General features: G+C 37.8%; 2 protein-coding genes across 2 annotated transcripts; both read right to left on the reverse strand.

Moving 5' to 3' along the window:
* Positions 1 to 3,879: 3,879 nt before the first annotated feature.
* LOC132176679 (uncharacterized) lies at positions 3,880 to 4,717 on the reverse strand. The gene is made up of 2 exons (XM_059588953.2): positions 4,596 to 4,717; positions 3,880 to 4,341 (listed from the first exon to the last, which is right to left on the reverse strand). Exons 1-2 carry the CDS (start codon positions 4,701 to 4,703, stop codon positions 3,997 to 3,999), a joined length of 453 nt encoding a protein of 150 aa, XP_059444936.2. The 5' UTR covers positions 4,704 to 4,717; the 3' UTR covers positions 3,880 to 3,996.
* Positions 4,718 to 7,334: 2,617 nt separating this feature from the next.
* PSKR2 (phytosylfokine-alpha receptor 2) lies at positions 7,335 to 11,910 on the reverse strand. The gene has a single exon (XM_059586757.2). It carries the CDS (start codon positions 10,761 to 10,763, stop codon positions 7,602 to 7,604), a length of 3,162 nt encoding a protein of 1,053 aa, XP_059442740.1. The 5' UTR covers positions 10,764 to 11,910; the 3' UTR covers positions 7,335 to 7,601.
* Positions 11,911 to 12,356: the final 446 nt, after the last annotated feature.

The following is a 12,356-nucleotide window of genomic DNA, read 5'->3' on the forward strand; positions in this document are numbered from 1 at the left end:
GGGCTCTGCTCGAATAGCATTCTCAACGAACTCTTAAATAAGTCGACCTTGAACACACATTTTATAATTCAGCTCGAATTGAGCCCGGCTCTGTTCGAATAGCATTCTCAACGAACTCTTAAATAAGTCAACCTTGAACACACATTTTATAATTCGGCTCGAATAAGCATCTTCGTAAACGAGCAAGTCTCTTGAAATCTTAAAGCTCGACTCGGCTCAACTCGATTATAGTCATAAGTCCATGTTAAATCATCACTTATTTTAAAAACTTAAATTAACACGTAACACCAAACTCCATAACATGAAATTTATCTATCTATTGTTTGCTCTTTTTTTGTCCTGTGTCAACATCTTGACTATGAGCCCAAGTGTACACCGGCCACTACCCTTGAGGATTATGACAGAGAGGCAAAGGTACGTACACTAACCCATCAACACTAAAGTGGTTAGGGTCATCTTGCATCAATTTCTGCTTTTTTGTCTGTAAGGAGAGAAGGTGTAAAATAAATTGATGCATTGAACTGAAAGAGACATGTCTGAGAGGCTAGGAGGCCAAACAATGTAGTACCCTACAATGCCCATGTCTTGCCAAACAATTTGCAGCTGGCTTCTTGTTCTTGACATAACAGCTTTGGACTTGTAGTGAGTGTTATGAGTTGGTTGAATTCCCTTAATCCAACACCATTAATTTGTTGATAAGTTCCTTGTGAGTTGTGATTGAAGGGCTTGATCTTGGGACAAAATTGTACCATCTTCTTCTTTTCGTTTGTTGTTGTCCTACATTAACTGTTGATGTTGATTTTTGGGTTTATCATCATCAAAAGCTCCAATATGCAAGATGAAGATATTAGGCCCACTCAACATCTACAAACGCCTAGAGAGGAGTCCTGCTATCAGGCTGTCAAGAGTCAGATAAATGTCTGCCAAAGTATAATGTTACTTTATTTTAAAAGAAAAAAAAAAAAAAAAAAAATTGTAGAAAAATCTCTCTCTTCCTAGTCTTGCTAGATTTTGTTTTTGTTTTTGTTTTTTTTGATTAAATTTTTATAAGTTAATATTTAATTTCTAATGCCTCAAAATTTATTTTTTGATTTAAAACTAAAACTTATGGGTGGAAGATTAACCCTTTAGGGATAGTATCACTTAAAATGAATTTTATCATCCTAAATTTAGTGCTAATACCTAAAATTTGAATTTTCTTTTAATATCTCTCTTCTCCAATTAAAAATAAAAAAATAAAAAAGCTTATGGCAGCCGAAAATCTCAACTCCTTACAGAAAGCTTGAGATACTGTTAAATACGTATAACTGCTTGTCGAACTGTGTACCCATTTATTGAGAGCCCATTGGGCTTTCCGTTAGGGAAGGCCTGATTGACTGAGAAGGACCAGAGCCAATAACTCACCAAGGACCATGATTGAGCCCATTGACCATTTGCTTACGGCAGGTACAACGTAGAGAATTCCTACCCCCATCACGTTGTTGTAACTTTATGCTAAAGGAAAAAATGAACAAGACCACCGGGATAAGAGAATATTTGTTGCTCTCTCTTTCGGATTAAAACCCCTTCAATTACTCAAAATTGAAAAATCTCATATTACGAATCATAGCCTTTCATTTTAAATTTAATGATCTATAAATTGTTAATTGTTTTTGTATAACGGAGGCATTAAATTTTGATTTTAAGCTGATTTTTGTTTTACCGAGATTTAAATAATTTTATAGACTGTTGAATTTAAAATGAAGGGCTACGATTTTGTAACATGAAAATTTCTAATTTTGAGTAATTAGAGGAGATCTCAATCCCATGGTTAGTAAGGAGTATACTAAGGGACCGCACTACAAGACAATGACAAAGTGCTCAGTACATCTAGGCATGCTCAATTAAAAGGCGCCGGTTGCGCCACGTGTTTGGACAATAACCCAATAGACGATCTATGATCAATATTAGGAGGAGGAAATCATTATTGAAAGTATGAGCCAATCTTTCCAAATCACCGTTCGTTAGAATGGTATTGAATAAAGCATTGAGACATCCCTCGTTGGCACATTCAACGAATATTTTACAATATAAAAACAAAAATATACATCCATTATAATTAACTAGATACTATATAATATATTTAAACTAGAAACGGTCATATTCCTATTCTAACACTATTATTTCTTCCAAACAATTGTGTTGAATAAAGCATCGGAGACATTCCCATCGACACACTCAGCGAATCTCTTAATTTTCTTTGCTCACCTTTTGTTTATTTTATCGACAAACTATATATCTTGTGTAAAGTCAACTGTAGCAACGATTTGATGTTGTCTGTATGACCACATGGCTAAAAGATTTTGTAAATTCGTTGGAAAAAAAGACCCCATGCCGAACACTAGAAAGAGGAATGTCTGGATGGAAAACATTGCCCGCCCTGGCCAGCCGAACCCCCTAGGACAACGGCTCGCAATACTTCAAACGTAGTAGCAGCATCTTTCCAAAAACATGCCAAATTGCCCAACCAGAGGAGGTTACAAGTGAAAGGACCATTCAAATGGTGGTGGGTTTTATAACTGGACCGTAGATTTCCTTAAAATCTAAACGGGCTTGTTAATGAAATCCTTTTGCAACCAACCTGGAACAAATCCATCGACCTTTCGTTTTATACAAAATACCCATTCGCACCAGAAGCTGGAACAAGAGTCCAAGTTCCATTCCTGAGCATTCTTGCCCATTTCTTGGTGTTGATGTTGGTTATATGTAGGGGTGTCAAAAATAACCGGGACCGGAAAACCGGGAAACCAGAAACCGGGGACTAGTTCCGGTTTCGGTTGCCAAAAAAAAAAAAAACCGGGACCCCGGTTCCGGTCCCGGTTTTTGGCACCCAGTAAAAACCGGGAAAACCGGAACCGGGTCTTATTTTATTAAATAATATATATATATATATTTTTTAATTCTTTTAGTCTTTTACGCAGAGTTTAAGACCTTAGGCAATTAGGTTTCTCACTTTTCCGTTTTTGAAGGTTTTAAAATGATTTTTAGGGTATTTTAAAAAATTTGAATTTTTATTTCTAAGACTCATATAGGCAAAAGCATTGATTTTTTTAGGATTTTTAGACTTTTCTAGGTTTATTTTTTAATTATTTGGAACAATCACAATAAAGCCTATTTAATTTAGACAAAAAGATTAATAGCTTTTTTTTTAAATGAGCTAACTTATGAAAAAAATAATGGGCATATTTTAGGCCCAATACCTAAAATAAGCCCCAAACACTAATTTTTTTTCAAAAACCGGTTACCAGACCGGGTAAAACCGGAACCGGGACTCCGGTTTTCGGTTCCAGTTTCCCAAAACCGAAAACCGGGGTACCCTGGTTCCGGTTCCGGTTTTAGCCAAAAACTGGGAAACCGGATCGGGTTGACACCCCTAGTTATATGGCAGTCGCAGATGATCCGTACTAAAGGTCTTGGGCTTGTGAATGTTGTGCTTGGGTGAGTGTAGACCTGTCGAGGAAAGCACATTGATTGGTTGGTGTTCGTCAAAATGCGGCATTGAACTAACTATTTGGTGAGGACTGAGGAAAGATAGATGGCAGAACAGGGGAGTGATCCAGGTTGGATGTGGTGTTTGATGAAGTTATTGGGTTGATGGAAAAACAAAATTTTGAGATGGGCTTTGTATAGGCTTGTGTAATGGGTGCTCAGCTATAAAGGGCAACAACAACAAAAAAAAAAACAAAAAAAAAAAAGGAACTCATGGGACATGAGAGGAGACATTAATGTGACCCTAAGGAACATGTAGTGAAATGAAATCCAACATTTTCTTGACAATAAGGAAACTTGTTTGCCATAAGCACTCAAATCTGAAAATCAACTATTCTAATATGTCTGTCGATTGGCCCGGTAACGTTGAAATGAAACATTTTACTTCTAGAACTGAAAAATATACACAGATTCATGAGGTTTCAGTTTCAACTTTCAATGACTACCAAAAAAGCCACATATTCAGTGCTAGCTGGTTTCAGTTTGCTTGGCAATGGCAGCATCTTGAATACTTCTATACTCGGCAGTATCAACGACATGATTATCAGCCTCCACAACGGTTGTGTCTCTGACATCTTCTTCTTGGGTAGTCTTGGCTGTAACATCATAAGCACTGTCCATTGCCTCCAAAACAGTCTCCCCAACAGCCTCCGCCGTCTCCATTGCTTTTATAGCACCTTGTCTCGCTGTATCATCATCATCATCGTTGATATCTCCAGCTTGGTCTTTGGCTTCATAACTCCTTGCACTCTTTGTAGTTTCAGGCAGTACTGATGATGTCAAATTTCTCCCTTCCGCTACCGCATTGGTATCCTGAAATTTTTTTTAAAAAAAAAAAAAGGGAAAAAGTTCTTGTGGGTATTTTAAAAAAATATGTGAAATTAAAAGGATAAAATTAAAAGTTGGAAGTTATTATTGCAAAAGCGTCAATTCTTCAAAGGTGTAGTAATACTTGAGGTGAGGGTGTAAGTGAATTTGTTTTCCAAATTCTTATTATAAGCAATATAGAAATGTTATTGATGGATGGATACCCAGTACCCACAAAAAGAAAAACCAAAAATACACACTTGAGCAGCAGTGGAGAAGGGAGCCCTCCAGAATGCGGCAGGAGGATGATGATGATGATGGGTAGGCATGCGGTAGAGAGCTTTTTTCGCCAAATGTTTTGCCGCCATCTTTCACCGGCTGTGTTGATTGCTTTCTCTTGCTTCTTTATCATCCATTGATCCTTCTATATATTGTGAAGCGGCGCATTTGATGTTCGCCACGTGGAAGTGTTGGGACACGTGGTGGACATGCTGATAGACTCTTGTTTTGGTGATAAAATATTATAGCTACTCAACACATGTCCATTGTCCGATATGTTCACAGATGGTCGTTTTGTGCGCTAAATGCGAATGAAATGAGATAACCACAACCAGCTTTTTCCTCTTTTTAAAAAAATTTAAAAAAATCAAGAGATTAGAGGAACGTGAGCAATTTTCCGTCCAATAAAGGAATGGTTAAATTGATATTGGAGGCAAAATTAAAAAAGATGAGAAACTTGAAAAGTAAAATGTATTTTTTCCAAAAAAAACTACCATGAAGGTTTTTAAAAAAAGTTTTTTTTTTTCAACTTTATTTCTCCAACTTTTGATTTTATTTTTGAAAAAGATTTAGGGTCCGTTTGGGAGTGCGATTTCAATAAGTGCAATTTTAAAAATTGAGTTTTTAAAAATTGCGTTTTTAAAATCGCACAGGCATTTGGTAAAACATACTAAAAAGTATTTTTTTTATCAATTGAATGTTTGGATAACATTAGCATATAATTGCAGTTTCATGACCAAATTACTAATAAGGATGAACAAGACAGAGAGGATGAAGAAAAAAAAAAAAAAGGGTTTTAATATATTTTAAGTGGGTATTCTTGGTATTTTTTTCATTCCCGTTCTAAAAAATGTAATTATTGCTCCAAATATATTTTTAATAGAAATCGTGGTTTTGTTTTAAATTCGCACTTTTTCAAATAAACACCCTCTAATCAGCTTATGGAAATCGCAGATTTTTTTGAGATTTTAAAATTTGCGTTTTTAAAATCGCAATCTCAAACACCCTAAAGTTGCGATTTGGTTTAAAATCGCAGATTATTTTTTTAAAAACGCACTCACAAACGCACCCTTAGTAACACTATTTTTATGAATTTGGATATCTCCCGTCCATTTAGGTTCAAATTCGGTTTGGACATTGTTGGATCGGGTCATTGACTATTTCATCTAAAAGTTAATTGGTGTCCAGTGAAAAAAGATAAAATCTTTTATGGGGTTTGAAATCGCACCCTACAAGGCTCGTTTTAAGAGCCGTTTAAGTGAGCAAAATAAGATTGTTGCATCTCGGCAGACATGTTAAATCCTGTTTACTTTTCTGCTAATTTCTCACTAGTTGCAGTTTTCATTTATAGGCTGCTTTGTGCTTCATGGGGAACAAGAAAAAGGAAATGAAAATTGCTGGAGCTGAACTTTAAGAACAGGCAAATTACTTCATTCTTTTCATTGAAATATTGTGGGTCGTGGGTGAGCTAATCACTTACGTTCAAGATTGAATTGAAGCTTGGGCCCAAAGATGTGACTTTGATAACGACATTGTTTGATCTGATCACAAGATTGTGGTCATGATGTAATAGGAATTGTCAAATGATGTGATTCAATCATCTCTCTCTTTCAAATATGAAATTTTTTCATTTAAAAGACTGCCCCTCTTTCTCTTCTCTCTAGCTCATCATCTAGAATTACATATGGGCACCTTCTCAATTACCACTCAACTAGTTGTTATATCATTTTAATTCAAAAGTTTAAATATTTGGATTTAGAAATAACTTTAACTCTGTTTGTTTTGACGTAAAATGTTTTTAGTTAGAAAATGCTTTCCGTCAGAAAATATTTTTCGTTAAAACATTTTTCTGAAAAATATTTTTCAGTGTTTGGTGTGTACGAAAAATCACAATTTTTTTTTATATATATTTTTATTTAATCATATTAAACATTAAATTGCGAAAATGTCCTGACTAGGTTCCTACTAAGTTCCGATGGTGTCCTAACCGAGTCTTGGCAAGTCCCAACCAGGTCCCAATCGAGTCTCGGCGTGGTCCAAGTCAGGTCCCAGTCAAGTCTCGGCCAGGTCTCGGGGTCTTGGCAGGGTCCTAACCAGGTCCCGACAATGTCTCAATCGGATCCCCGTAATGTCATAGTTGAGTCTATTGATTTGAGAACAACATGCTGTCATGCTCAAAGTTGAAAACCATTTTCCAAAAATTAAAGAGGTTTTTCGGTCAAACCGAAAACTATTTTCTGTTGAATATTATTTTTCGTCGCGCCAAACACTCGAAAATACAAAAAACATTTTTTAGAAATTATTTTACAGTGAAACAAACGGAACCTTAGATATATCAGTTCTTCTATTTTAGTAATGTTTAACCATTACATTACCTTAAACTAAAAAAACAAAAGGGAAGGGGTGTGGACAACCCAAGAGGTCCAGAAAAGAGGGTTGTCAACTGGCCCGTCTACAAGGCGTCTTGACACTTCAGCATTTTGGCTGAAGATATTGAAGAAACTCTAGAGGCAGAAGTTGGGGGTTTTTCATTCTTTCTCAGGAAAGGATGTTCTTAGTTAATTAGAGACTTTATACAACATAGTGCCAAATATATACCCCAACCTTAGACTTTATAAGGAACAGCTTGAATTCCCATAATTTTAGAATAAATGACAAATCATCCTACTATATATATACATATAAAGTAGACATACATGTGATAAAGTCACTTCAAATCCTGAGACAAAAAATATGAAGTAATTTTCATTTGCTGAGCATAGCAAAATCTATATTTGCATATTTGCAACACAATTGGAAACCCCTGGACTTGAAAAAATTAACAAAAGAAGAACTCGTTCTATCTATAAATTGCTTATTGCTGGAAAAAGAAATGGCCAAATAGCCTATGTATACAAAGTTCATCTGTCAGAATACAGCACCATAGGACTGTATTTGATAGAAAACCAGTCACTCCAACCTTGTACAAACTGGGACAACGTGGATTTTCACTGTTGTGCATCTTTAAATCCAACACCATCAAGCCACGAAACAACTTGCTCAATAGAGGGTCTCTGTCTTGGATCTTTGTCTAAGCATTTACAGGCAATAACAAGCATCTCTAAGAGCTGCTTTTCATGATTCTTATCCCATATTGCTGCATCTATAATTTCCTCCTCCCTCTTCTCAGATTTCATCTGAAACACCCAAGAGACCAAATCCCTGCAGTTTTTGCCTTTGCAAACTTCCACAGGCCTTTTACCTGTAAGAAGCTCGAGAAGAACGACACCAAAACTATAGACGTCGCCCCTAACAGTTGCTGTTAAAGTCTGGCTATATTCAGGAGGGATATAACCCAAAGTTCCAACCAAATCCGTCGTGACATGAGTATCGTAAGGTTGCAGTAACCTTGAGAGACCAAAATCAGCCAAATGAGCTTCGAAATTTTCATCCAAAAGTATGTTGCTAGATTTTATGTCTCGATGAACTATGTTTGGCTCACAACCCTTATGCAAGTAAGCTAATCCATGAGCAGCACCTTGAGCTATCTTGAATCTTGCATCCCATTTTAGAAGTGAGCCCCCATCCAAATTCTCATGCAGCCAATAATCCAAGCTTCCATTCTCCATGTAGGAGTAAATTAACAACCTGTCGCTACCGTATCGGCAATAACCTTGAAGAGCAACAAGGTTCTTATGCTGAGCTCTTGAGAGGGCTTCCACTTCAGCTTGGAATTCCCGCTCCATCTGACCACAATCCCCAGAAAGTCTCTTGATAGCAGCTTTTGTCCCATTTGGAAGGTTGGCCTTGTAAACCAGACCAAATCCACCACAACCAATAATGTTTGCTTGGTTGAAGTTGTTTGTAGATTTTAATAATTCTACAACTGTGAGATCTTTACAATCTGAATTCTGAAAGAGTACAAGCTTTGAAGATCCAAGTGCTTCAGATAACCTGCGCGGTCTGCTGAGTTCCTCATCAAAGTTATCAATTGGATTCCCCACATCCCTCCTGGACATTTTAAGCAGAGCAATTGCAAGAAGCACTGCAATTCCGACACCAATACTGATCGTTATGCCAAAGATGCTGCTTCGACCAAATTTATTGTTTGAACCAGATGGAATATCAGGTCTTAGCCCTTTACCCGTACCATCATCACAAGGAATATCAATTTGCCCACAAAGTTCCAGGTTGCCCTCGAAGCTTGATCTCGGAAAGCTCGAGAACTGTCCCCCACTTGGAATCACCCCACGCAAGCGGTTATATGCCACACTAAACTTTGACAAAAAAGTGAGCTTACTGAATGACAGGGGGATTGATCCATATAGATTATTATATGACAAATCCAATGATTCCAAGTTCCCCATCTCCGAAATGGAGCTAGGGATGGTCCCAGATATGTTGTTCCTGCTCAAATCTAAGACATGTAGCTCTTTTAATCGCCCGATTTCAGGCGATATTATCCCACTTATTCTGTTATTGCTCATGAGTATTGAGGGGGGAAAGCTTGAGACCTGGTTGTATTGCAGGCCATTAGCACTCTTGTTTCGCTTTACATATAGCGGAATGCCAGCAGAAGCAGAAAGATCTGATGAACTGCAATTTAAAGAAATGAGGCTCTTCAGCTCTGTCAAACTTTTTGGGATCTCACCTGTGAGAGAGTTATTTGACAAGTCCAAGTAAAACAAATTCTCCATCTGACCAATCCAAGGAGGGATACTGCCATTAAAGTGATTCCAAGACAAATCCAGGACTTGCAATGTCCGGCAACTATATAACCAACCTGGGATTTGGCCTTTCAGAGCACAATTCCCAAGCCCCAAAACCCTCAGGCTTTCAAACCCACTCACATTTTCAGGAATCTCCTCACCATGAAAATTCTTTGTAAGGATAAGAGTGGTGAGATTTTTGCATTGCGGCAGCACAGATAGTGCCCCAGATAAGTTTCCAATGCTGTTGTTCGACAATGAAAGAAACGACAGCGATGCGAGGTTTGCAAAATCTTCAGGGATTGGGCCAGTCAATTCGTTCTTAGCAAGGTTCAAATTTTTCAACTCACGGCAATTAGATAAGGAATTTGGAAGGAGCCCAGAAAAACGATTAGAGGCAAGATCAACCGTGAGGAGATTTGGCAACCCAGTGAAATTAACATCAATATCACCATTAAACGAATTGTTACGAAGATCAAGCACTTGAAGCTTTGAGCAGTGTGCAAGGGTAGTTGGCAATGGCCCAGAAAATGAATTTGAGTGTGCAACAAGTAGTTCTAGTTTTGAAAGGTTCCCAAACACATTTGGCAGTTCACCAGAAAATTGGTTTCCATAAATGACTAAGGTTTTCAGGAAAGAGAGCTTACTCAATTTCTCGCTTAGCGGGCCTGAGAAATTGTTCCCAGAGACTGACATTTGCTCCAAAGCTGACAGAGAATACAAAGCATCAGGAAGAGGCCCTGAAAGTGAATTGCTGTCCACATGTAATTGTTGCAGAGATGTGCTGCAATTTCCCAAGCCTTCAAGACCGCCCACCAGACGGTTCAAGGACAAATCAAGAATCTGAATCCCATTTGAGGAACTGCAAATGTTAGAATTAAAATGGCCGGAGAATGAATTGTTGCTAATGTTGAACACAAAAAGATTCAGCAATCCCCTGAGCTCGGGAAAGTTCCCAGCAAATGAGTTGCTAGAGATATTCAATACTTGAATGGATTCAAGCGCCGCCAGTGAAACCGGTCCTGATAGATTGTTATGGCTCAAATCAAGAACTTCCAGCCGCTTCAAGTTTGAAAGCTCTGAGGGCAACTCACCATTGAGATGATTGCTTGAAAGATCAAGCAATTTCAGCTGCACCAATCGACCCAAAGAGTGTGAAATCGTCCCTTTGAGACCCATTTTGGAGAGACGCAACTTGATCACTCTACCAGCAACTGAGCCATTATCCTTCATATTCTCACAGACAACACCATCCCATTTGCAGCAATTGGATTCAGGGGACCAGGCTGTGACGATGGACCCATTTGTGAGGTTTCCTGCAAACTCCTTCAGCGCCAACAGATCATGAGGATTGCAGGATGGGGCTGGGGCTGGGTTTTTCAGCCCCATAGATGAACAAAGAAAGCAAGCCAAGAATACCCATTGGAGGAAAGTCATTGGAACAGACCGCAGCACCACCATTGCTGATACCACAGGAAATTTCCCAGCTCAAATCAAGGCCAACACTCCCATGCACTGCTTTTCAGAAGCAAGAAGAAATTCAACAGAAGAAACTCGTATACCCACGTGCCTAAAGAAGTGCAGCTTGCAAATGAAGCAAGAATTACAAGTAAAAGACAATTGAGATCACAAATTCCCACCAGAAATCGAAAGTGTTTAACAAACACTGCCCTTTATGGAAGGAGGAAAGGACGCCCAAATGAAGAAAACCACCTCAGAAACCACAAAAGGAGAAACTAATAACAGCTTGCAAGTGAAGCAATTAACAGTGACCCTCGAAAAAAGGTGAAGCAATAATAAATACGAGTAGAAGCACTGAGATCCCCAGTCCCCACCAGAACTTCAAAACCCTTGACCACAAATCAAGAACCCCATTAACCCTATTTTGCTGAAGAAGCAATGCTGCAATATACCCCTTTCAGGAAGAATGAAAAGGAGCGAATTGAAGGAACCCTAAACCCATCTCCCAAATCACCTAAGGAGCCGCAAAAACACCAAAAAAGAAAAGTAAAGAAACAATGACCAGTAAAACCAGACGACTAACTAATTATCAGATCCCAAGATCAAAGATTTCAGTCAACCAACTAGAAGAGCTGAAGAATCATAACAAAAGAAAGGAACTTTAACTAAGCAAGTAGGCAGTACACCCTTTTCTTTTCTTTTTTTCTTTTTTCTATTTTGGTAATAGCTAAAGAAAGCCCCACAGTGAAAGCATTACCATCCCTTGTAAGTGAAGCAACAGTCATCTGGGAAACCAACGCTGTAGCCACTTTGTGCGCAAATGGATCTTCTCCAATTTCAAAACCAGGCGTATCTCTCCCTCTCTCTCTAATATTCAAAGCAAGAAAAGTTGACAGAATCTAGAGGAGAAAAAGAGGGCCAGATATTTCAAATCAAAGAACAGTGGAAGAAAATAGTGTGATGGGTGAGTGCATTTTCCTGAAACAGAAAAAGGAAAGTTCGCTGTCTCGTTAGAAACATATTATTTTATTGGACGCACACTTGGGGGAAGGGCAATTGATTTGAAAGAGAGACGCAAAGAGCTGACTTTTTGACAATTTTCTTTTGGTTTTCTTCACAGATTACAAGTCGCACACTGTCTCTCCTCATATTTTCAACAATCAATACCTACATTTGTCTGTTTGTTTCTCTACTTCGCACTAATATTGTACTATATTCAATAAAATAACCAGTGTGGGGTGTGGTGGGGGATGGGGTTTTGATGAGGTTGGACATGCTTTGGTGCGGTCTAACGAGGAAAAAGACATCATCCTACTCCCATGTTTTCGTTTGCGCGTGCACCTACTGCCCAATAACTAAGCATACAGTATACTGGCGATTTTAATTAATAAGTGTGATTTTAAAAATTACGTTTTTAAAATTATAAAGACATTTGATAAAATATATTAAATATTTGTTATGCTAAATCATAATTTTGGTTTAAATTCGTACTTTTTAAAATAAGCACTTATAACTTGCTTATAACAATTGTAGATTTTTTTTTTTTTAATTTTTTAAAAAATACTTTTTAAATTGCAATGTCAAACGCTTGTG

Source organism: Corylus avellana, chromosome 3 (assembly GCF_965113065.1).
Source record: "Corylus avellana chromosome 3, dhCorAvel1.hap1.2, whole genome shotgun sequence".
Classification (NCBI taxonomy): domain Eukaryota; kingdom Viridiplantae; phylum Streptophyta; class Magnoliopsida; order Fagales; family Betulaceae; genus Corylus; species Corylus avellana.